Source organism: Enhydra lutris, unplaced genomic scaffold (assembly GCF_002288905.1).
Source record: "Enhydra lutris kenyoni isolate GAN:26980312 unplaced genomic scaffold, ASM228890v2 scaffoldscaffold12, whole genome shotgun sequence".
Classification (NCBI taxonomy): Eukaryota; Metazoa; Chordata; class Mammalia; order Carnivora; family Mustelidae; genus Enhydra; species Enhydra lutris.
Genome location: NW_019154096.1, coordinates 60927450 through 60950269, shown reverse-complemented (window position 1 = coordinate 60950269; position 22820 = coordinate 60927450). Strand labels below are relative to the sequence as shown.

The following is a 22820-nucleotide window of genomic DNA, read 5'->3' as shown; positions in this document are numbered from 1 at the left end:
TTGTGGGACTTGGATCATCGGGGGCTCAGTATAACTTGATGTCATGATCAAGGTCAAGGTGAAGAAAAGAGTTCTGGCAGAGAGGCAGGGGAAGGCTGTGGGTGGTGAAGATAACCTTTCCATAGTTCCCCATCCTGCAGACCCAGCGCTAGGCCATGGGAGGATCGCCTTTCAGAAGGCACTGTTGTTTCCCTCAGCTGAACTGGCATTTGGTTCATGCACGGCTGGGCCATGTGTATTTCTCCCCAGATTACTGGAAGAAGATGGCCAAGGTTCTGAGAAGTGCAGGCCACCACCTCATTCCTGTCAAGGAGAACCTTGTGGACAAAATCTGGACAGACCGTCCTGAGCGCCCGTGCAAGCCTCTCCTCACACTGGGCCTGGATTACACAGGTCAGACCCCCACTGCACCCAAAGGGCCCCCAGCCATCGTCCCCATTCCCTGCACCTGTCATCGTTCTACCCATGCCAGCCCACCGCATCAGAGTTGAACCTGTGGCAGGATTTTGCCCCATCCTGGCCCAGTGGCATTGGATGGAAGCAGGAGCTTTTTATGTTTCCGCGGTGGCCACCTACTTGCCACTTATTTTGCATAATTTATTCTTGCCATGCTCTTCTGGGTAGACCTTTGGCCACTGCTGAGATGGCTTTTTTACTTTTTATTACTTTTTTTACCACACTGTTGCTAACTGCCTCTATGACATGTCTGATATTGGAAGCAGGGCCAGGGCAGGGGGTGGTGGGTTCTAGGTTCCATTTCCTTTTCTTCTGCCCACATCTGTAGGTTTACCTTCCTAGCTCCCCTACCCCACCCCCGCATCTAGAAACCTTCTGCTCTAGTGGCTTTGGGCGTGGGTGGGTTTCTTTGGCCTGTGTGTTAGTGGTTGGTGAGGAGTGAGCACTGCGAACCATTCGTGGGAGTTGAAAGTGTGGATTTATGGAACGGCGAGGGCTGCAGAGAGAGGCCAGGGAGGTGGGGCTGTCGGGGAGGGAGGCGTGCGGTGCAAACAGAAGAGGAGAGGTGGATGGGGGATGTCTGGAATGTAGGCAGATTGCCCAGAGGGGTCCTGGGAAGAAAGCATTACAGCCCAGACTCTTGCCAAGTTTTAAACAGCATTCCCGAGCTGATCTTCAAAGCGGTGCTGGTTGTGGGGGCAGCCCCCAGCTTGCTTTCCCCGTGACACCCTCACTGGAGGGTTGCGTGGATGGAGGGGGATAGGTCCGGTGAGTGGCCCAGGGTCAGCTAACCATTTTCCATGAGCATGTTTTGAATTTTTTTAAAACTGAATCAGAGGCTCAAACTTGTTACTTTTAGGAGAGGGAAGAGCAGATGGGGGGTGGGGGGATATGCTTTTGTTTGGGCAAACATGCGTGCCGACTACATGCGGGACACTGTGCCAGCTGCTGGGTGAATATGGCAGATGGTTACCCCGTTTCCACAGGGGTGTAACCCGAGTTGTAAGTGCTGTGTCATGGCGGGTGAAGGTGGTGGTTGTGGTGGTGATGGGGTGAGCTTCTCTAGGGCTGCAGTTTCATCTGGAGAGCCATAGGGAGATCCTGGCTGTGACAGGGCAAGTGTGATTTGGAAGCAATAGTCACAGTGAGTCAGATGGCAGGGAGTTCCTAGGTCTTGCACCAAGACGTGAGTCTCTGGGCTCCAAGAACGCAAGGTGGTGGGTGATATTCCCCTGGCTTCTAGGACTGGCTCAGTTTTCTCTGCCAGGCAGTATGTTCTCATAGCAACCTGTACAGAGAAATGTGACTGTTGCTGAATTAATTGTTGGTCTTCCCTTCTAGATTATAAGCCCCAAGGGCAGGGGCTGGGTATCTTTCAGAGCTGGAACTGCAGTGACCAGCACAGTGCCTGACAGGTAGCTATGCCTGGGAAGTCTAGATTTTTCATGCACATTTGTTGGATGAACAGATGCGTTAATTTTGTGGGTGAGGCAGTCAGGGCTCTCGAACGTCAGACAGAGTTGGACAGAGGTTTGAAGCCAGCACTCCTGTTTGCTCCAGTAACACGCTCCCTCTAAGATGTAGCTGCTGGTTAACAGTGTTTGGGATGGGTTCTTCCACTTGGCTCCCGTGGGTCCCTGGAGCCAGAGTCGCAAGCACATCTGTTTCTTTCTTTCTTTCTTCTTCTTCTTCTTCTTTTTTTTTTTTTTTTTAAGATTTTATTTATTTATTTGACAGAGATCACAATTAGAGAGGCAGGCAGAGAGAGAGGAGGAAGCAGGCTCCCTGCTGAGCAGAGAGCCCCATGCGGGGCTCGATCCCAGGACCCCGAGATCATGACCTGAGCTGAAGGCAGAGGTTTAACCCACCGAGCCACCCAGACACCCCAAGCACATCTGTTTCTTGCAGGCATCTCCTGGAAGGACAAGGTTGCGGACCTTCGGCTGAAAATGGCTGAGAGGAACGTCGTGTGGTTTGTGGTCACTGCCCTGGATGAGATTGCCTGTAAGAGCTCTGGCTTGACTGTGTGGGCGTGTTACCCAGTCGCTTTCTTGGTTCTCTGGGAATCTGTGTGTTCAGGCCAGTCCGCTTTCTGCGTGGCCAGGGAGTAAACAAGAGACTATGTCACCAATGGGTATTTGATACACCGAATAGGATGGAAAAAAATACAGAGAATTTGGAGAGGAATGTGGCTTTGCCCAGAGCAGTATTTCAGCTTGGGGTTGATGTTAAATCAGAGATGATGTCCACCTCTGGCCAGTCTCTTCAGGACTGTGACACTGTTGAGGAAGGACATTTCTTAACGTTTTGTGTCTGTCAACACTCATGAGTCTCTAGCTGCAGAAGTGGCATCCTAGGAGATTATTTTTTTCTCTACACTTTTCCTCTAGTTCCCTAAGTTCTTAACAGTGAGAATGTTCTCGAAATTCTTTGACCTCAGAAAACTCAGAAACTGAAAATTCTTCAGCCTTTTTGATACAGTAATAGTTTGTGAATCTTTATGTAACCCTTATGTAATTGTTTCAGAACCTGAAGGAATCTGGTTGAACCTTCCTGTCCTGTCTTTGTTTTCTGATGGGATTTGGCCCAGGGTAACTGAGAAGAGGCAGTACCTTATCGTTTTATTTTCTCACTAGAGAAAGTGACCTTACTACACAGTGTCCTATCTTTCCAGTCCCCAGCCCCAAAACTTCGTCAAATATCAGTGATGCTTGACAGGCCTGTGTCAGTGATTAATATTCTTAATTAATTAACAACCTTGACAATAGAGAAAATAACATATATAAAGTTATTTTCTCCCTTTGATTTTAAGAACACACATTCCTGTTGTGGAAAAGCTGGAAAATGTAAAGGAAGTAAAAAGCAGAAAAAACTCACCTATTGTTTCGTTACCCAGAGATAGTCCCTGTTAATAGTCTCTGCAGGTATATATTTTATAGCTTGATTTTTCCAATGTATCAGTATATTCTAAGCATATATAATAATACAGTAAAAAGAAATACCTAATCATATGGTTATACCGTAATTTACTTAATGATTACTCTAAGGATGACCTTTGGGTTTATTTTCTGATTTTTCCATGACTTTATTATGATGCTGCCATCAAAATCTTAGCGCATCAAAGTCTGTGTCTTGGTTTCTGGTGATTTTCTTCTCTTTGAGGTTGGCTTTTAGGGGCGGTATTACGGGTTAGAGGGTGTGTGCCTGGCAGAGCTTTTGGACCCGTCTTGACATTTACCTGCAGGGACATGAATATGGCCGTCCGGCCACACCCTCGCCAGTCCCGGGTACTGTCATTTTTAAAAAGTGCTAGTCTGATAGGTAAAAAATGTTGCTTCATTGCTTTACTGTGAGAAACCATTGTTCTCAAATAGAGGCAGCACTTTTCTCACCAGGGTCTCTTTTATACTTTTTTATACTTCAGGAGAGCATCAGGCAGCTGGAAGCTAGGGGACCGGGGATAGCGATGCTCTCTGCTGGCCTCCGTAGTCTCTTAAACCTACGACCTCCTCAAACCCCCTCCACGCTGGCTGTAGGAGGGTCCTCCACCCTGGTTTGGCACCACAGCCTACCCTTGGGTGGGCTCGGATTTGGGTTTCATTCATGGGCCCAAGCCCTGCTGACTCACTGCTTTTGTTCCTGTGTTGGGAAGCTCCACCTCCTTGGGGCTCCGTGGCTGTGAGCCAGAGGGCCTTATTTGGGCTCCCTCATCCTGGGTGGGTCTAAAACTGAGAGAGTGCTTGGCTCTTTTCCCTTCTCTTGGGAGAGCCAAAGGTTTTCCCTGTGGCCAGGCCAGGCCTGGCAGGTCACCACCAGGCGGACCATTTCAACTCTCTGTTTGGAGGGTCATCCTCAAGTTTTTTGACTGACTTCCATTCTGTTCCCGGGATGGTGATGTGGCAGCATAAGATACAGTTCTGGTGCCATCGTTTGGTGGACGTGAGCAACTGCAGCCCAAAGGTGGAACCAGGAAGTCAGGTTTTCTGCTTTTCTGAGATGTCACGGAATCCTTCCACGGAAGCCTTCCATGCATGCCAAAGTGCTTCCCTCTGTAATCTGCCTGTTCAAGTCTCGAGTCAGGCAGGTGACAGGGTCTTTTTATTTTATTTTTTTTTAAGGGCTGTTCAATCTCCGAGGGTCAGATGTGGAGCACAATCCGGTGTTTTTCTCCTATACAATCATAGGATTGGAGACGATCATGTGAGTGTTGGCCCCACACCGGAAAATCCTTCCTTCCTCGCAGCTCCTCAGAGGTTCTGTCCCCCTTGCTGGCCAACCCCATCCCTGCCTGAGACTGCTGAGGTGCCACTTTTCCCCTTTCCTGCCTCTCTCTTCCTTTCCCTTCTGGTCCTCCTAAACACTAGGTATTTTTTACATCCTGCCTCTCTCTTAATCTCTCAAATGACTTGAGATCTATGAAAGAAAGTATCTCTAGTACTAGGAGATTAAAAAAATAAGTAGGCACAGACATCAGAACAAAACCACAGTGAGAAAAAAACAAAAAACCAAAACACAGTGAGGTTAGTTCACAAAATTTCTGCTGCAAGGTCTTGGTCAGGCCCCACATTTGATTCTAAGTTTTGTAGCAGCCGGTGCAAAGGGAGATGTGGCTACGCTCCATTGTACAATCCGGGGTCCACAATTCAAATAAACTGAGGCATTTGGAAGGTCAGAAATGACACAAGAAAACCCCCGCAGTTGTGGTTTGTCGAATTGTCTGTAAAGAATTGCTTGTGGCCTCCTGTGGTTGCTCTTCGATTTGGATGGCTCTCTCTATTCTGATAATGTTTATTAAGTTGAAAGGGTCTCTCTTGGGTGCTAGGACGATTGAGATAGGCAGGGTCCTGGGCTAGAGCTGGGGAGATGAGTGTCTCTTCAGGGGATTCAGGCATCTTAGTGGGCACTGACTTGTCAGTGGGATGGGTATGGGTGTTACTGGAGGGGCCTGGCCTCCACTGAGGGGGTCAGAGGAGACTGACCAGTAATAATTGAAGCAGAGATCAAGGGCACATGTGAGTTGGCTCAGTGAATGGGGAGCAAAGGGAATGGTGATCTAAGCAGAGGGAACAGCATGGGCCATGGCTCTGGCTAGGAGAGAGCACAGGGCTTGTGGAGGACTGGAATGGTTCAGTGTGGTTGGAACGTGGAATGTGAGGCTGGAAGGGGAGTGGGGCCCCATAAAGGAAGGCCAGTGAGACAAGTCCAGGAGCTTGGACCTCTATTCTGAGGACACAGGGGAGCTACTGAATGGATTTTTCATAATGAACCACATGATCAAGTTTGCAAATCATAAAGAATACTGTGGCTGTGAGACTGGGGTGTCCAGGGGCAAGACTGGATGTCGGGAGACCAGCTCAGAGGCCATGGCACCAATCCAATGGAGAGACGGTGGTAATCTGAACCCGGCTGGTGACTGGGCAGGGCTGGAGGCAAAGCTGGACAGACTTGATGGGGATTTAGACTGTAGGTCTGGAGATCTTAGCGGAGGGGAGGAAGGACATCAGGGACAGTGCCCAGGTCCTGGCTGGGGGAGTGAGATGGATGGTGATAACATATACAGGGATGGGGACACAACTTGGAGAACAGGATTTGGGAAGGGAATGGGGAAGAAGGAGAAGCTGCTTGGTTTTGATTGTTAGAAGATGGAGCCCGTTGTATATCTGTGGTCCCCCACTCCCCCCGGTCTCGCTCACATGCCCTCGTCTCTCTGTCACCTCACCTCTCGCCCCTCTGCAGGCTATTCATTGATGGTGACCGCATAGATGCCCCCAGTGTGAAGGAGCACCTGCTGTTTGACTTGGGCCTGGAAGCTGAATGCAGAATCCAGGTGCTTCCCTACAAGTCCATCCTGAGCGAGCTCAAGGCTCTGTGTGCCAATCTCTCCCCAAGGGAGAAGGTGTGGGTCAGCGACAAGGCCAGCTATGCCGTGAGCGAGGCCATCCCCAAGGTTGGTAGTCCTGCCGAGGCCTGTTCACAGCCTGCCACGTTCCTGTTGCAGCCCCTTCCCAGTCCTGGCATCCTGCAGCTTTGTCTTTGACATAGAGGTTGTTCTGGACGATCTCTGGGACTGGCTCTCAGACCGGAAATGCCCTCTCCCTGGAAGAGCCATTTGGGCTGAGCCATATTGAGAGTCTGAGGGTCTGTAGAACTCAGGGAGTCCTCTGTGTTTTCCACAGTGTGACCTGAGAGATAATTTTAGGGGGTATACATTAAAACTTAACGTTATTTAAATGTTATCTGTTTCAGAAGAAATTTAGTGTATACTAGAAAAAACATTTCTAGCGTTTGAGACCATGAGATTGTAAAAATTATTTCATAAGTCAGGGTTGAAGAAACTAAGTTGATTTAAAGATGGTCTAAAGAAAAGTATTATGTAAATAAAGGCCTAGAGGGTAGGCAGCCAGGATAGGGGCTGTGTAGGTGGTAAGAGAGCGCCTGACGTCTGGGAAACACTCTGTGTGCCCCCTCTCACTGAACATTACAGCCGAGGAGACTGGAGGCCCTTAGGAAGAGCGGCTTGGGAAGTTGGGGACTTGTCGGAGGTCAGATGATAGTAACAGCCTTGCCCTTTACTGAGCCCCTGCTGGGTGGTGCTAAGCAGTCTCCTGTCTCCTCATTTTAACTGGGGCTCAGGGCAGGGCTGGAATCTAAGCCACCTTGGATGTAGCCTTTTCGACTGTCCCGCCCTGGGCCTCTGGCTGCCAAGTGGCCTTGGACAGGCCCAGGGGAATCCTCTCTTCATCCTGGGAAGAGCCTAGGTCTGGCCCCCTAGACCTGCCTCTTGAGTGTACCCTGCCACTCTCATACCGTGTGACCCTCAGTTACTCAGATTTGCTTCCTTGACCCAAGTAAGGGGATGATGCCTGCCTTCTCTGTTTCATGGGGGATGTGCATGGGAAACCGAGGGAGTAAGAGTGGAGAGAGAATGCACCCCTTCAGCAAGCTCTGTGCAAGTGCACGATGGCCCTGAATCCCCCGCCTGTAAGGCAGGGCTGGGTTCTAACTTGTTCTTAAGTCGGGAAGGGCCTTTCCTAGCCATTCATGATCAGACTGTGAAGAGTAGGTGACGTGTGATTCCGGAGCAAGATGGAGGAAGGAGTGGGAGCCCTTCCCTCATCAGTCACGTGTGTCTCCAGACAATGGGGAAAAGCCTCCTTTGTGTGGCAGGAAAGGGGTTATTTTGGTCAAGCTTTGATCGTTAGCGAACTCTGACCATGACCATGGAGGCTTGAAAAGCAATGTCTTGATGGCCGGCGGCCAGCAGTGTCAAAGAGTCGAGGATGCGGGGGTTAGAAGAGAAATGCCTTGCTTGATGTACTTTGTCTTTTTGGAAGAGCTCAAGCCCCTTTCGTCATGCTCAGAGTCCTCAACCAAAAGGGGCTGGTCTTCAGTCCCCAGACACAGTGAGGTGGGTCCTGAGTGGGGGGGGTCTGCAGATGACGTGTGATGTGCCAGGCGAAGAGGTGATCGCCTTGGTCTTGGGTGTGTGGAGCCAGGCTTGATTTCCCACATGACTCCTTTCGCTCCTAGGACCATCGATGCTGTATGCCTTACACTCCCATCTGCATCGCCAAAGCTGTGAAGAATTCTGCCGAATCAGAAGGCATGAGGCGAGCCCACGTGAGTCAAGCAGCCAGTGCAGAGGAGGAGGTGTATGGGGGTCAGAAGGCCCAGGCCCTCCCCTGCTGCGTGGCTTTGAGCCTGGCACGAGGTCGGAAATGCTTTGAGCCTTGCAGTGTTAATGAGAGAATGAGATGGCCCTTTCCTGGTTGTGCCCGAGCTGTTGAGCAGCCCAGGAGCCCTGTCTCTGCTGGTGGGAATTGCTGCAGGCTTGATTGCAGGGAGCTCCTGCGTGGAAAGCTCCGATGGCTGGTGGTTGTGCCCTGTGGGTCTGGCTTTTTCAGTCCCGCGTTGGGGTAGGCTCTGAATTTGCCCAGCTGATTTTCAGTAATAACTCTTTTAAAAAAAGTCTCTGTTGTTTCCACAGATTAAAGATGCTGTTGCCCTCTGTGAACTCTTTAACTGGCTAGAGAAAGAGGTTGGTTCTTAGTCTTTGTTTAACACGTGGGTGGCCATTATTCAGAAACTGTCAACATGTGATTCTAACCATGGCCCCCTCCGTGCTCTGGTGACCATGAGGTCCAAGGTCTTGATCTAATTTTAGGACTCTTCTCTTGGTAGTTCTTCCTGGAAATTTGGTGTTATTTAGAATTTTTTTTTATTTGTAGAAAATAGTAATACAGATGAGGAAAGAATTTCCTTAACTGAGAGGATTCTTTCTGGGTCAAGGCATTGTCCTATAACTAAGTGGGATTTCATTATAAGGAAAAATGGCTCAAAATAATATTATCGGCAAGTTGACTGTATTAAGAGGAAAAGGTCTTTGTGTACATTTTGGACTTCAGTTTAAGGTGTAAAACCTTTGATAGTAGATTGACCCTTGGCCATTAGTTGCTTGCCTTTTCATTCCTTTTGGTCGACAGCAGGGGATTCTTTGTGTTGTTGTTGAACAGTCTCATGTTCCCTTTAAATATTACATAAACAACTCTTTAAAAGTTGCTTAAATGGAAAAAGAATATCACCCTCACTCCCACCTGTGTAACTAGCTTATTCCCTCTGGCTGGTGTTCTTCTGTGTAAATCATTTTTACGTGTCTCTCAGTGTATAGATGTGATTTTGTATTTTGCTTTATTCACTCTGTACCATAGTGTGAGCCTTCTCCACGTGCTTGGAGGCCTTTAGAAAAGGATCCAAATGGTAAAAGCGTTGTGTGGTGACAGATGGTAGCTACACTTGTGGTGAGCACAGCATAATACAGAGATGCTGAATCACCGTGTCATATACCTGAAACTAACATCGCATCGTGTGTCAGCTCTATTCGCATTAAAAAAAAAAAAATATGGATCCAAGTAGAGAGGTTGCATTTCGTGGTTAGACCCATTTGCCATTCCTCCTGTTTTCAAATGTTGAGATCATTTTTAATTTTTTTTTTTTGCTATTATCAATCACCCTGTAATAATATCTTTGCATATTTATCTTCTTTATTTATTTAGGATAACTTTCTTAGGATGATATCCTAGCAGGAGATGCCTTTGAATTGTAGCTGAGTGAGAAATTGAAAGGATAGAAATCCTTCTAGTTTAGGTAGCTTTGATGAGAGTCTTTGGAAATTCCCTCCTTGTTAAAGATGAGCCATCAGCTGTGTCTCGTAGGTGGGACAGTGGGCACGTGGGAAGTGAGGACAAAATAGGCCTTTAATGCAACCCCTTTACCTTGTATGAAGCACATGAATTTATCACCCCAGATGATTTATAAGCAACTCCCTCGTAGGTGCCCAAAGGTGGTGTGACCGAGATCTCAGCTGCTGACAAAGCCGAGGAATTTCGCAGGTAAAGATCCGTGTGTGGCGGGAGTTGCTGAACATTGTGGTTGTTTCTCTTGTGAGTTAAATGAGGCTGAGAGGGCCCTGATTCTCAGCATGGTAAAATCCTTTAAGCCGGACTGCTCTCTGTGTCTTTCTGTTCTAGGCAACAGGCTGACTTCGTGGACCTGAGCTTCCCGACGATTTCCAGTACGGGACCCAATGGCGCCATCATTCACTACGCGTAAGGCATGCGGAGTTGCTCTCTGCCTGGCTTTGCTGCTGCTTCTGCACGGGAGCCTGAGCAGGGGAGAGACAGTATTTGACCTGAGGCCCTAGTGCCCACTTCCTTGTGTCTGTTGAGACTGTTCTTAGATGGGGACTTGTTTTCTCTCGTTGCCTCTAAATCTCCAAGTCTCTGCCTTTCGGGAGCCTCCTCTGAGGCCCAGGTGTATGGCGTTGACCTTCTCCATGAGGTAGTCAGACGGGTTGTCCCCCTCTTTGCCTTCTGAGGCAACTGAAGCTGTATTCCGTAGCTCTTCATCATGGTGAGCGGACTATTTTAGTGTTTCTCTTTCCTGATAATGGCAGCATTCCTGATGCATGAGTCCAGACATCTTGTGAGCTCTGTCACCTCCATACTTAAAAACTTAGCACTAGGTTGTGGAGCATTGTGTTGTGGTGAGGGAGGTGATCAGCACCCTTTCATCCCTCCCTGCGGGCTTGAGGCTGGGCTCCCAGCCTATGGGGAATTTCAGCAGATGAGCTCCAAGAGCCTGTGGATTCACAGAGTGGAGCATTCTCTGTGCTGTGAGACAGGAGGGGCACTGATAAGTTTAGAACTCAGTTGCCTGCAGAGACGGTGGGAAATGGAACTTGGCTTGGCCATTGGGTGCCAGCTTCAGATTCGCCCAGTTGAGTGGTTTTGCCTAGTGTTGGGCATTTTGAGTTCTTTGCTCCATGTCTGTGATGTACAGTCAGTGGAGGAACACTTGGTCTTTCGCACTGTGCCATACACAGGTGGAGATCCTCCCCCCTTCTAATAATTGCTTTTAGAGCTTTTAGTCTTGGGGCACATTTTGAACCTGTGTGTGGGAGACCGTCACAGATGTGATTGTGCAGTTCTCTCCTAGTAATGCTTCTGTTCCAAAATTAAAATATAAAAAGGACTTCAGTTTTTGTCTTCTGTTTAATTCAGGTGATGAATTTCTTGGCTGGATACTACCCTAGAATTTTGCATGTAATTAACACATTAAAAAATTTCAGCTCAAGTGGGGAGAATTCTGCTTCTACTTTGACATTTTTTCGCCGTGGGCTGTTGGAAGCCTGTTGAGAAGCGGGGCCTAGAGCTGGTTCCAGTTGTTCAGCTGGAGTGATCATCACTGATGCCCTTTGTGCTGAAGAGAGGGGGTGGGTGGTGCCTGGAAATGAAGGAGTCCTTCTTTCAGCTGTGAAGGACTGTCTGGAAATGGCATGGGGAAATCAGATCACTTTTTAAAAATACTTCTTGTTCGTTTAAAAAAAGTGCTACGGCATAAGAACATTGTGATTCACTCGTTTTCCTAATAAAAATGTTTGTCTGTCTGGGGGTCTGGGAAGCACATGGGGCCTGGTTCGCCCCCTCCCCCCGACCCCCAGCCACAGAGACAGATGACTTGTCGCTGCTGTGTTCCCAGTTCTCAGGATTCTAGCTTGGTCCTCTTGCATCTAATGATTATTATTTTTGTAACTTTTACAACCATTTCATGAAACTGTTTTGTTCCAGACACAAATGGAGATAGATACAAAGAAATACATTATTATTCCTTCTCTTGAGCTCTTTATCCAGTTGGGGAGATAGCCAGACTGGATCACTGAGTAGTTCTAGAAGATTAAATTATTTGAAATAATCAATTTGGTGGGTAACTTTTAATTTTGATATACTTTCAGACCTATATAAGTTGTAGGAATAGTATAAGGAAGTTTTATACGTCTCCTCTCAGATTCAGCAAGTACATTTGTGGAATAATTAATTTTTAATTAACTTTCTTAGGCCAGTCCCTGAGACGAATAGGACGTTGTCTCTAGATGAAGTGTACCTGATCGACTCGGGAGCCCAATACAAGTAAGTGAACTAGGGCTGCCATAGAGGGGGATGGTGCTGGGTCAAAAAAGTTGAATAGGGGGCAAGCCAAGCTCCAGCCAAGGGCACCCAGATGGGAATCTCACTGTGCGCCAGCCCCTAATGGAATCCTTCTCATGTCTTGTCCTTTTTTTCACCCCTGCTTGAAGTTATCCAGTGGTGACTCTTGTCACAAAAGACTGTTTGATAGAAATGTTTAGTTCTTGGCCGGAAGTTGTTAAATACTAAATAAATAACTGAAAGCAAGCTTTCGAAACCACTGGAAAGACTTCTGCTCTAGTTCATAAACTGCCTGTTAACTCTGCACTTGCAGTGGCCTCCTGACTTTGGGAAGTGGGGGATTAATTTTAAATGAGTAAATGAGAAATTAGGGTTGCCCCTGAATTTCTGAATTTCCATCTTCATGTCTCGCTGCTTTCATATTCCTCCTCTAGAAAGTTTCTCAGAGGAGAACCCAAGATTTGGCTGGGTCTTGTTGTGGAACCATGGAAGGAGCTGGAATGGGTGTTGTCGGCACTAAGAGAGCACGGGCAGCCACTGCATTTGGGACTGTGGTTGATGGAAAGCCTGATTATTTTTTTTATTTTTAAAGATTTTATTTTAGGGAGAGGGAGAGACAGCACGAGAGCAAGAGCAGGGGGAAGGGCAGAGGGAGAAGGAGGGGAAAAGATTCTCAAGCAGACTCTGCTCTGAGCGCAGAGCCCTATGCAGGGCTCCATCCCATGACCCTGAGATCATGACCTGAGCCAAAACCAAGAGTCAGGTGCTTAGCCGACTGAGCCACCCAGGTGCCCCTGGAGAACTTGATTATTAAGCGGGCTCTGCCACATGGGTGGAAACCATAGCCTAGCCTTGGGACACGTGTGTGTTTGTATTCATAATATAACATCTTAGAGCTCAGGGTATTAATTGGGTAACTGGTGTAAATTTTGGTTCATGTCTAAATTTTAGCAGGATTTCAGAAGTTACTCTTTCTATGTCAGTATGGATTAGTGCTTCTAAGAGAGGTCTTTGGGTAATTGTAGGGTCCACTCCTTTGCTGTCCTGATGGGCGGAACTAGAGCTTGGCCCCCTTTTGCTAGAAGCAGGCTCCTACTTGCTCCGATTTCCTTTTCCTCCGCCCTCTCATTTATAACCCCATGATCGTGTCACCCATGAGACAGGCCTCACACTGCAGACCAAGAGTGTGTGTGTGTGTGTGTCAGGACCTGACTGAGTTCACTCTCACTACCTATGGCCATCCTTGCTCTCACACTTTGTCTCATTAAGAAAAGGATTTATGTATTTATTTTAGAGAGAGCACAAGCAGGAGGGGCAGAGGGAGAGAAAATCTCAAGCAGATTCTGTGCTGAGCACCGAGCCAGACACAGGGCTTGATCTCACCACCCTGAGATCACTACCTGATTCCAAACCAAGAGTCTGATGCCTAACTGACTGTACCACCTAGAGTCCGCTGAGCCAAAGCTTATTTTGAGTGAAAACTAATTTGTCCTTTCCTTTGGAAAGGGATGGGACGACAGATGTGACACGGACCATGCATTTTGGGACCCCCACAGCTTATGAGAAGGTAAGGTGGGGCAGAAAACTGGAGAGCCCTCTCTGTTTTCTTAAGAACAGCATTGCTCTCATGAAAAGGAATTGTATAATGAAGAGAAATTTATATGTGGGATAGTAAAATAGCTCATTACTGTGGAGTCAGGCTTATCTGCTTTATGATGTCCATTTAATTAATTACTGGAGAAATCTTAAAAGCATTCTGTCTGCTAAGGTCAAAGCAAGTCAAAGTCAAGTTTAAACAGAGTCAGTGTTCTCGAATCAGGAAATCTCTTTGGGGATGGGAGTGGGATAGTGAAATGTATACTTTTTACAAACAACGTCTAGATTTGATTCTGAAAGCTACCTCCCCCTTCTCTTTTCAAGTTCAGCATTTCCACTTACAGGTTTAGCTCAGGAAGCCTCTAAAATGGTTTACACTGCTCAGTTTCTGGTCTGTCTGGCCTGGAGAGGTAGAGATGGCGGTGAGGTAGGAGTCTGGAGACCGGACTTCAGGTCCTTCTGCTGTTTGCTGGCTCTGTGACCTTGAGTAAAGCACTGAGACACATCCATAAACGTGGGGATACGAGTACCTGCCTCCAAGGCTGGTTATAAAGGTTCCACGACCCTTGCAAATTCCCAGATCAGTCACTAACCCAGGAATGCTGGTTGAGTCCCTGAGTGAGTCTGTTTTTCTAGGAGCTCCTGCAGGGAGTTTATCCAAAGAAGAGAGTTTCACACAGTGCAGCAGAGCACACTTCATACTTTTAGTCCTGTGCCTCATCTGTTTGCAGGCACGAGCGCCTTAGAAGAATCTGACCTTGGCTCCACATACCTTTGGTATGACTCTCTCCATGCTGGGTACAGAGCTCCCGACCAGCTCGAGTGTGTGGGTTTAGTCCTGGCTCTGCGCCTTCCTGGCAAGCCCCTAACCTTCCAAGCAGCACTTTTCTTCTTCAGGCAGTAGGGATTTCCCGAGTCTAAGATCAGGAAGGGGTACAGATACTGCTGCAGGACTGCCTGGCTTCAAGGCCAGCCGTTGCTCCTTAAGAACTACGCCGTCCGGCAGGCTAGTTAATTTCTCTGTCGAGTGGAGATGACAGCAGCATCTCTGGCATCCCTCGTGGGATTAAGGGTTCAGTGCTCAGTACCATGTCTGGCCCGGAGGAGTAGCTCGGTGACTTGTTAGCTGGTGACATCAGCAGTTCTGTGACTTTTGCTCATCTTTCTCAGGTGCAGCTGGAGTGTGTCAGAATGTTCATTTCAAGGGAAGGACCTGTGGGGTCATCTTTGATGGTTCTCTTTTAACTAAATTTAATTTCAAGATTTTCTAGAAAATCGGTCCCATGGGCAAGCTTTTTTTTTTTTCCCCCACCAGAGTTTTTTCTTTTTCCTCCGATTTTCTCTGTGGTATTGCTAATAACCTTCAGAAGCAAGGTTTTCTGAGCTGCCGGAAAGCTCCAGGACTGAAGTGTCTGTCCTCGTTCTACAACTTGCCCCTGGGTTTTTTTTTGGCAGGAATGCTTCACATATGTCCTCAAGGGCCACATAGCTGTGAGTGCAGCCGTGTTCCCGACTGGAACCAAAGGTAGGTGGTTCCTTCTGTCATCTGGCAGGCGTTTTCTTGTTCAGGCACCAAACATGTCTAAATTTGAGTGGAAGGACGTGTCCTTTGTTTCATGGCAGCCCTGGCCCCTTTAGGCCCAGCCAGGGCAAGTGCTGCGTGGAGTGAGTGCCTCCCAGGGAGCCAGGCCTCGGTTTGGTATGATGTCAGTTGTGTACCTCTCTCCTGCCCACCTGAGGTGTCAGATGACACAGGCAGATGGCTCCTAGGAGAGGGTGGCTAGCGCATGAAGGCCTCTAGGCCCAAGTGCAAGTTGGTTGGTGCACCCTATTCACTGTCCTGCTTTGCTGGGCCATTGTCTCCTTTTGGGATGCTTGTCGGGATTTATTTTACTGGGAACCTGACTTCAGATATATACCAGTCTGCCTGAGGACTGATGGATGGGCATTGGGCAGGGAGTTGACAAGACCTGGGCCTTGAATCTGCTTAGATCGGGTCTGCACTCATCTCCCTGGACATCTGTTTCCTTGCAGTCTGGTTAGAGTCTCATCTTTGTCATTCTGAAACCTCAGGGTCCCAGCCTGGGAAGGGAATGTGTCTGTCACCCATACCCTTAGCTGCTGCAGGCGACCAGCCCCTGTACTGGCTTCCTGGACAGATAGACCTCCAGCTTCGGACTGAGCTCTGGCGGGTTGGGGAGTGGCTGTCTTAGGAGCTGTGACTGTTAGTTCTTTCTTGTGCTGGGTTGAAATCGGAACCCTCCAGTAACTTTTACCCTCTGGTTTCTGTTTCACTTTCTGGAGCCAAACATAATAAATCTAATATCTAAAGTGCTTTGCAAATTGAAAAGTACTGGACAGATATCACTGAGTGGTTCTTTATGTGTCTTTCAGGACACCTTCTTGACTCGTTTGCCCGCTCAGCTTTGTGGGATTCTGGTCTGGATTACCTGCACGGAACGGGACACGGTGTTGGATCTTTTCTGAATGTTCATGAGGGTCCTTGTGGCATCAGTTATAAAACGTTCTCTGATGAGCCCTTGGAGGCAGGCATGATTGTCACTGATGGTAAGTGTCCCTCCCATCCAGGGTGGGCGCAGGTCTTCGAGTCTGTTGGAAGGCTCTCTGTTGTTTCTTAGCTTTTGATTATCTTAAAGTAAATTGGATATAATTTCCCCCTCTGGTCACCTTGAATTAAACAAGAACAACAACTTTTTACAATTATAAAAGTGATGCGTGCTCATTTTAGAAAAGGTGAGGCTGTGGGTGGCAAAAAAAGGAAAATCATTTGTAATCCAGCCACCCAGGTGAGATCTTCCTTCATATTTTGATGTGTTAGCTTTGGGTCTTTCATATATGTATATATCTTTTCTCCTAATCATTCAGATTATACCGGATGTATTGTTTGTATTCAGCTTTCTTAACTTGATGTACTTCCTTTTCCCAGGTCATTACCAGATCTCTTTGCATATATTTTAATGCCTGCCTCGTTATGTCTTAGGAATAAGCACCGGACTTGTTTGGTCGATCCTCTGTTACTGACTCCCGGCCCTGGCGCCAGTTCTCAGGCACTTTAGAATCTTTCCGTCTGTTCCTTGAGGACCTGTTGGAAGTGGCCGTGTGGGAGGCAGAGGTGTCTCTGGGCTCTTGCCCCGGAGCTGAGCGGGCTGTTGGCCTGCCTCTCCTCCTCCTTCATGGTGGGGCTCTCATCGCAGGAATGAGTGCTTCTCGCCTGTGCGGGCCTGTTTGTCACTGGCCGCTTCTCATCTCTGGGTTTGATTTCTTTTAGAGCCAGGCTATTACGAAGATGGGGCTTTTGGAATTCGCATTGAAAATGTTGTCCTGGTGGTCCCTGTGAAGACCAAGGTAGGTAATGGTCTGTTTATTTTTAAATTTTCCTTGTTTCTTAATGAGGGAAGATGAACGAGGCTGTCTGTGTCTGGAGCCAAGAATGTGCCATTCTGGAGCCAACATGGAGCTTCCTCCCCCTGATATCGGAGAGTCTCCTAGAAATCACTGTCCTCGGCAGAAGCCAGAAGGAAACTCCGGAATGAACTGGGACCCAGAACTGGAATTCCTGGGGTGCCAGGCAGGCCCCTGCCTGATGGGATTTGGGGCTTCTTGTCACGATGCTTCCTCTACGTCAGGGGGACATGTGCTGGGGATGGGGGAGTGCTTGTTTGAAGGCCCGTCCCAGACCCAGACCCAGGGCCAGGGCCTGGAAACTGTATTTTCAACAAATGCCTCAGATGATTTCTGTCGGGTAAAGCTGAGGGGCCCGGCGGGTCGGGCCCCATAGGCTCGTGATTAGATGGGTCTGTTTCCTTCCGGAAGACAGGCACTTCACCTTCTCCCCTTCACCGTTACCAAGAGGTGCCAGGGTTTAGGTGCTAGGCTTTAACTAGAGACCCGTTCACTCCTCTTCTGTGGGTGGTGGTGGAAATCGAATAGTTGGAGGCAAGTGGCGTCCTCAGCCTGCAGGCTTCTGTTCTCTGCTTCCACATCGAAGTCACCGTCCTTGAGAGTGGCCTCTCCCCTCACTCCCAGAGGCCTTGCCAGGAGCAGAGACCAAGCACACTCTCAGGTGCCCTGGCCATTCTGTACTATGTAGAATGGACAAACCTGTTATCTGTCACCAGATGGGACTGGCTCGTCGAGGGAGGACACATGATTTACTGTTAAATAAAAGTGATGTTGGGGACTTACGCTCTAGTAGAGTCTTGAGAACCAAAAGCAGTGATGCCCCTTGTCTAGACACCGCCATGCCCTGCCCCTACTGCTGCTCCATCACAGTGGACGTTAGCCTGGGGACCTGCTGCTCAGAGCCCCTCGGCTTTTCCCGAAGGCAGCTGTTGACAGAGCGGGGCAGCTTCAGGACGGTGGCTTCAGCTGGGTTCATTGTGCCTCCTGGGCCTACTGGAGATGCCGACCAGCAAACCCCGTTTTGGTTCCCAGTCACACACCTGGCCCTGGGGGGTGGTCATGTCTGGGGGGAATGACTCCATGGTGGCTCTCTGTGGTAAGAGAGGAGTAAAAGCTTCTGTTTTCTTCCTTTTCCAACAGTATAACTTCAATAACCGGGGAAGTCTGACCTTTGAACCTTTAACTTTGGTTCCCATACAGACCAAGATGATAGATGTGGATTCTCTAACAGACAAAGAGGTAATGAGGGTGGCTTGGAGGAGACAGAGTGGGACTGGGGTGGAGAGCTACCTTCCATTCTCTTGTCTGTTCCCACTTTTTACTTCAGAGGGCTGTGCCACCTGAGTCTGAAAATCCGAGGTCTCCTGAGGACTGTAGATGCTTCTCCTGTATTTGTTGGCTCTCCAGGTAGAGCTAGTCCATCCTGCACCATCGGGGGGTGGGGTGGGGGCGCTGTAAGGTTTCACGAGTAGGATTAGTTCGCCATTGCTTTCCTTGAGGACATGAGCCATAGCTGCGCTGGGGAGCGTTCAACAAACCGTGGGCCATGCGTCTTCCCTCTGAAAAGCCAGATGGGTGGTAGGGCCTGTTGGCCATTGCATATACCAGATTGTTTTCTCATGTTGAATGAAACATTAAGGGAATGAAAAGCAAAATCTATTATCATATGCCCAGTTGTCACACAGACAAGGAGAGAGATGGTGCCTCCTCTTCTGGTCACTCCGGGCTGTGAAGCTCTTCATAAAGCTAGGAGCCCAGTGGTGCTCACTCTCAGGCTTAGAGTGATGCAGGTCATGAAACCCCTTCAGACCCTGTGCTGGGTCCCAGGCCCACGAGGCCAGGTGAGGTGGCGGGTCTCGGGACCCGGATAAGGCTTATGGGATCAGGCAGGTGATCAAAATCAGAGCAGAGACGGGGCCAGAAACTGGGTGGTAACAGTCAGCACTGGACAGACCAAACAGTTTCCAAGCCAGGAAGACAGAAGCCAGAAGGACACAAGTTTCAGAGCAAGGCAGGTGGTCAGAAGTCCCTGCAAACTTCAGATGATTGATGGGAGCCGAGGGCGGGACAAGCATGGCAGGTCACTGTAGGAGTAAGTTTTGTTACCCAGTCCAGCCCCTGGCCTCACCCCAGGGGCGGTGAAGTGCCTCTTCAGGCATCCTCCTTGGTGTGCCCTCATGCTTGGCACGAGAGAAAGGTGCCTCTGAGGCTCAAGGAGGCCCCTTCTGTTGGACTGTGGAATGGGATTCTCCCAGCCAGAAGCTGCTTCTGCCTGATCCTGCTCACAGAGGGGTGACAGAAAAAGGTCATCTGCTTCCTGCTTAGCATGGGCACCTCTGCTTAACCTTGCTTGGGCAGCCAGACACCCCCACGCAACGAGGCCGACTGATGCGGGTTTGTTTATTCAGCTTGTTGATGGCGCTGGGCGGGAAACAGCCTGTTAGTGGCCCAGTGTCCGGTGTGGGTCTGGCAGAAAGAGTCTTTCCAGCGGTCCCTGGCTTAGGGGAAGGGGGACAGGAACACATGAGCAGGCATGGAAGCCACTTGCTTGAATCCTTTGTGCACCACAGGAGCCGGGGTCTCTTCTCATGGCCTCAGGTACAGCTTCCAGGGTCTCAGCAAGGGACCCTCCAAGTACGAAGTCACTTTGCTCTTGGAAGCCCAGGGCTGTGGCTTCCTACTATAGCTCTAGGTCGTGCAGTCCCTGCTGCCACATGCAGTGTACTCACCAGGAGGCATTCCTCCCAGCGACAATCCACTTTATCTACAGAAACAGTGCGTGAGGAAGGTTGAGTGAGGCCATTCTTCCCTGAGGGAGAAATTTTGTTAACCTGACTCAGTGCACCCCATGACATTGAACAGGGACCCGTGGGCTCTGTCGTAGTCAGTGGTTCATTACTATACCCTGCGTAGCCGAATCACTGAACTCTTCTTTCTGCCAAGTAGTTTTATGGGGCAGATAATAGCTTCTTTCCTTAGATCATTAGCAAGTTCCTACAAATAACAGTAGATGCATTTAACATACCAAGCAGAGTACATTTATTGTCTCTTTTAGCAAAAAAAAAAGAAAATCTCCTTCTCTATATTACTTAATAACTCTGGGGCTTCATTCTGTCAGAAGGCACAGTAATACCCCACAACCAGAGTCTCTCCAGTTGGCTTTTAAAATACTTGGTCATGTCCTTTACCGTCTCCCAAATAGATTGTTTTCAGTGACTTTTGGGACTTTTAGGGGTTGCATCCCCATCATTTATCAGAGGTGGCAGCTGAGGACTTCGGTCATGAACATGGGCTGCTGCACATTCTCGGGGCCTTGGGATGTTGGTCAGGGCCCCCTGAGGGTGTGCGTACAACTCAAAGGGTCTTGGGAGTGTCACCTCGGCTCCAGAGTTGGCTGCTTTGGACCGCTGGCTGTCTTCTAGCCCTGCCTGACCCATAGCACTTTGCTTGCTTTTCGCTCCCTGCCCTGCTCCCCAATTCCCAGTAGGGGCCAATAGGTTCTCCCCAGTGGGGAGTGGAGCCCTGGGGGGTTCAGAGCCTTGGCTATACCACTGCATCTGTCTGCCCATCTCAGCCCCTGAGCTCGTCCGTGGTACCTGGTCCAGACTGGAGTCCCCAGTGCCCGTGCTTTTGTAACACTGCTGCCTTCCCAGGTGGCGTGTGGGTCATTGCAGCGGCAGCACGGATGGCGGTGTCTGTCTTGCCCGCTTCACCGCAGCTGAGTGTCGGGGCGGGCCCACTTCCTGGCCAGTGAAGAGAACGGGTGGTCGTCCTCTGGGTAGAACTTGCTTCACTCCCGCCCTGCCCCAGCGGAGAGAATTCACCCTTTTATGGCGCAAAACTATCGCCAGAGTGGATCCACCCCAACCCAGGCGCCAAGTCCTGTCAGACCTCCTTCCTTCTTACCTCTTTTTAAAACATCTGCTGGGGCGGTGGGCATGTTCTGTCAAGCATCTGAAGGTTAAGCTCCCGGCCCCACCCTGCAGCACCACAGCCCTTGGTTACCAGAGGTTTGGGCTGCGTCCAGATAGCCACCCACGGGGGCTCGGCTCATCCTGGTTTACGCAGCTTTGTCAGTGGAAACTCAGTGCATTGGTGGGACACCTTCAGGTGTGTCTCTTAGCAGATGTCTTACTAGGCATCTAGGGGCTAGTTTTCAGCCCCCCTCTCCTCTACTGCCACCCCAAGATGGCTGAGGTATAAGGGAAGGAGGCCACATGGGTGGGTGTAGGACCTACCAGACTCCCTGCCCCGTCCCTCCCATGGTGTCCTGGGGGGCCTGTTGGGAAGTATAACTGGGTACAGGTTACTCTGCACTTTGGAAGCCCAAAGCCATGACTTGCTCTCAGGAATTAAAGTTTCTTCACAGTCATTGCCGGTCCACTGCACTAGACTATTCTGGAAGCATTTTACCATAAGCAGTGTGGCCTTGTCCCCTCAATTTCAAGGGAAATGGAGCCCAAGGAAGTCACTTGTCCCTGAGCAGGGAGAAAAGGTTTTGTGTATCTCTGCCCTCAACTCGTGATCTCTGTGCCTGGGGGCCTCTCCCTGTTTGCCTGTGTAGCCTTTGCGAGAGGTGTGAACACTGCCTGTCTTTCTCCCATCTTGTAGTGCGACTGGCTCAACAGTTACCACCTGACCTGCAGGGAAGTGATTGGGAAGGAGCTGCAGAAGCAGGGCCGCCAGGAAGCTCTCGAGTGGCTCATCAGGGAGACGCAGCCCATCTCCAACCAGCACTAATGCCTCATGGTTTTTGTTTTTGTAAAACGCTCTGGGGAAGGGAAGAAACCTGGCAGATCCCTGACATCTGTCCCCTTTCCTCTCCCTTACTTCCCCTTTTTACTTTGAGATTCTAAGAAGGACTGAAAATCTTCTTATCCTCTTTGATATTTTCTTGCAAACACTCAATCTTTTATGATTTTTTTAATTGTTGAGAACTAGCCAAGAATAAAATAGCTGCACCAGAAGGAGGGTCCCCGCAAAGCGGAACACTCGAGCAGGGGAGATGCCCTGAGCAGCCACAGGGAGTTCTTTGGCCAGTGATGGTGAAACACTGAGTTGACACTGATGGTCAAGTTCCAGGTGCTAGTACATTATTCATGATCACCTTGATTCATGAGACTGTATTTATGATCAGTGAATAAAATGTCCGAATGTGCTTTGTCTCAGCCGTGTCTTTCCTCTCAGCACTGTCTACACCGCATCTTAGGGGAGCTCATCTCCAGGGCTGGTGGCCTTTGGGGGAGACATTGTCTAGACAGAAGGTCCCCTTTGAGGAGAGATCCCTGGCCTCCCCACATATTGTCTGGCTTAATTGGAAAGCATTTTTCTTTTCTCTGGAAAACTTAATATTTTGGTGAGTATAATGTTGAAAGTGAGTGGTCCACACTGTGTTACATGTTGTGTGTTCTCCCCTTGCCCCCCACCATGGCACCATAGCACCACAGCCCTCATGTCTCCTCACTCGTACATAGCGCTCTGTGGCAAGTGCCTGCGACTCCCCATCCATGGGGACTTTCACACTTGGGACAGTCCCAAAGATCTGATGTCCCTGTGACCTCAGACCATCGTGGTTGGGTATGGGAGAACAGACTTCCTCATCCCTTGGCTGGGATGTCTGAGGTGTGGTCTATACTGTCTCATGCAGCTGCTCAGTGGGATGGAGCCCCATTGCCCACCATGGTTAACTTGTTACAGAACACACTTTTACTTTTTCCTTTCCTTCTGTGTTTCACTTCACCTTTTTTCCCACTGGTATTTCTTAGGGCCATCCCCCAATAAACCAATTGCATATAAATCCTTGTCTTAGGGCCTGCTTTTTTTTTTTTTTTTAAAGATTTATTTTTATTTATTTATTTGACA

General features: G+C 49.0%; 1 protein-coding gene across 8 annotated transcripts in view; it reads left to right on the top strand.

The window, feature by feature from the left end:
• Positions 1 to 22116, top strand: part of LOC111144812 (X-prolyl aminopeptidase 1) — a 53010-nt gene extending 30894 nt beyond the window's left edge. For 4 of the 8 annotated variants that reach the window (XM_022499301.1, XM_022499307.1, XM_022499302.1 and 1 more), the window contains 15 exons: positions 250 to 393; positions 2365 to 2460; positions 4575 to 4656; positions 6193 to 6403; positions 7987 to 8076; positions 8444 to 8494; positions 9787 to 9845; positions 9984 to 10061; positions 11850 to 11921; positions 13446 to 13506; positions 14991 to 15060; positions 15930 to 16103; positions 16825 to 16901; positions 18099 to 18197; positions 21570 to 22116. In XM_022499301.1, coding sequence (XP_022355009.1) covers positions 250 to 393; positions 2365 to 2460; positions 4575 to 4656; positions 6193 to 6403; positions 7987 to 8076; positions 8444 to 8494; positions 9787 to 9845; positions 9984 to 10061; positions 11850 to 11921; positions 13446 to 13506; positions 14991 to 15060; positions 15930 to 16103; positions 16825 to 16901; positions 18099 to 18197; positions 21570 to 21698 — 1493 coding nt within the window. In that variant the 3' untranslated portion in view covers positions 21699 to 22116. Of the gene's footprint in view, positions 1 to 249; positions 394 to 2364; positions 2461 to 4574; positions 4657 to 6192; positions 6404 to 7986; positions 8077 to 8443; positions 8495 to 9786; positions 9846 to 9983; positions 10062 to 11849; positions 11922 to 13445; positions 13507 to 14990; positions 15061 to 15929; positions 16104 to 16824; positions 16902 to 18098; positions 18198 to 19173; positions 19245 to 21567 lie in introns of all 8 variants that reach the window. The other 4 variants (XM_022499300.1, XM_022499305.1, XM_022499303.1 and 1 more) reach the window with 4 other exon arrangements.
• Positions 22117 to 22820: the final 704 nt, after the last annotated feature.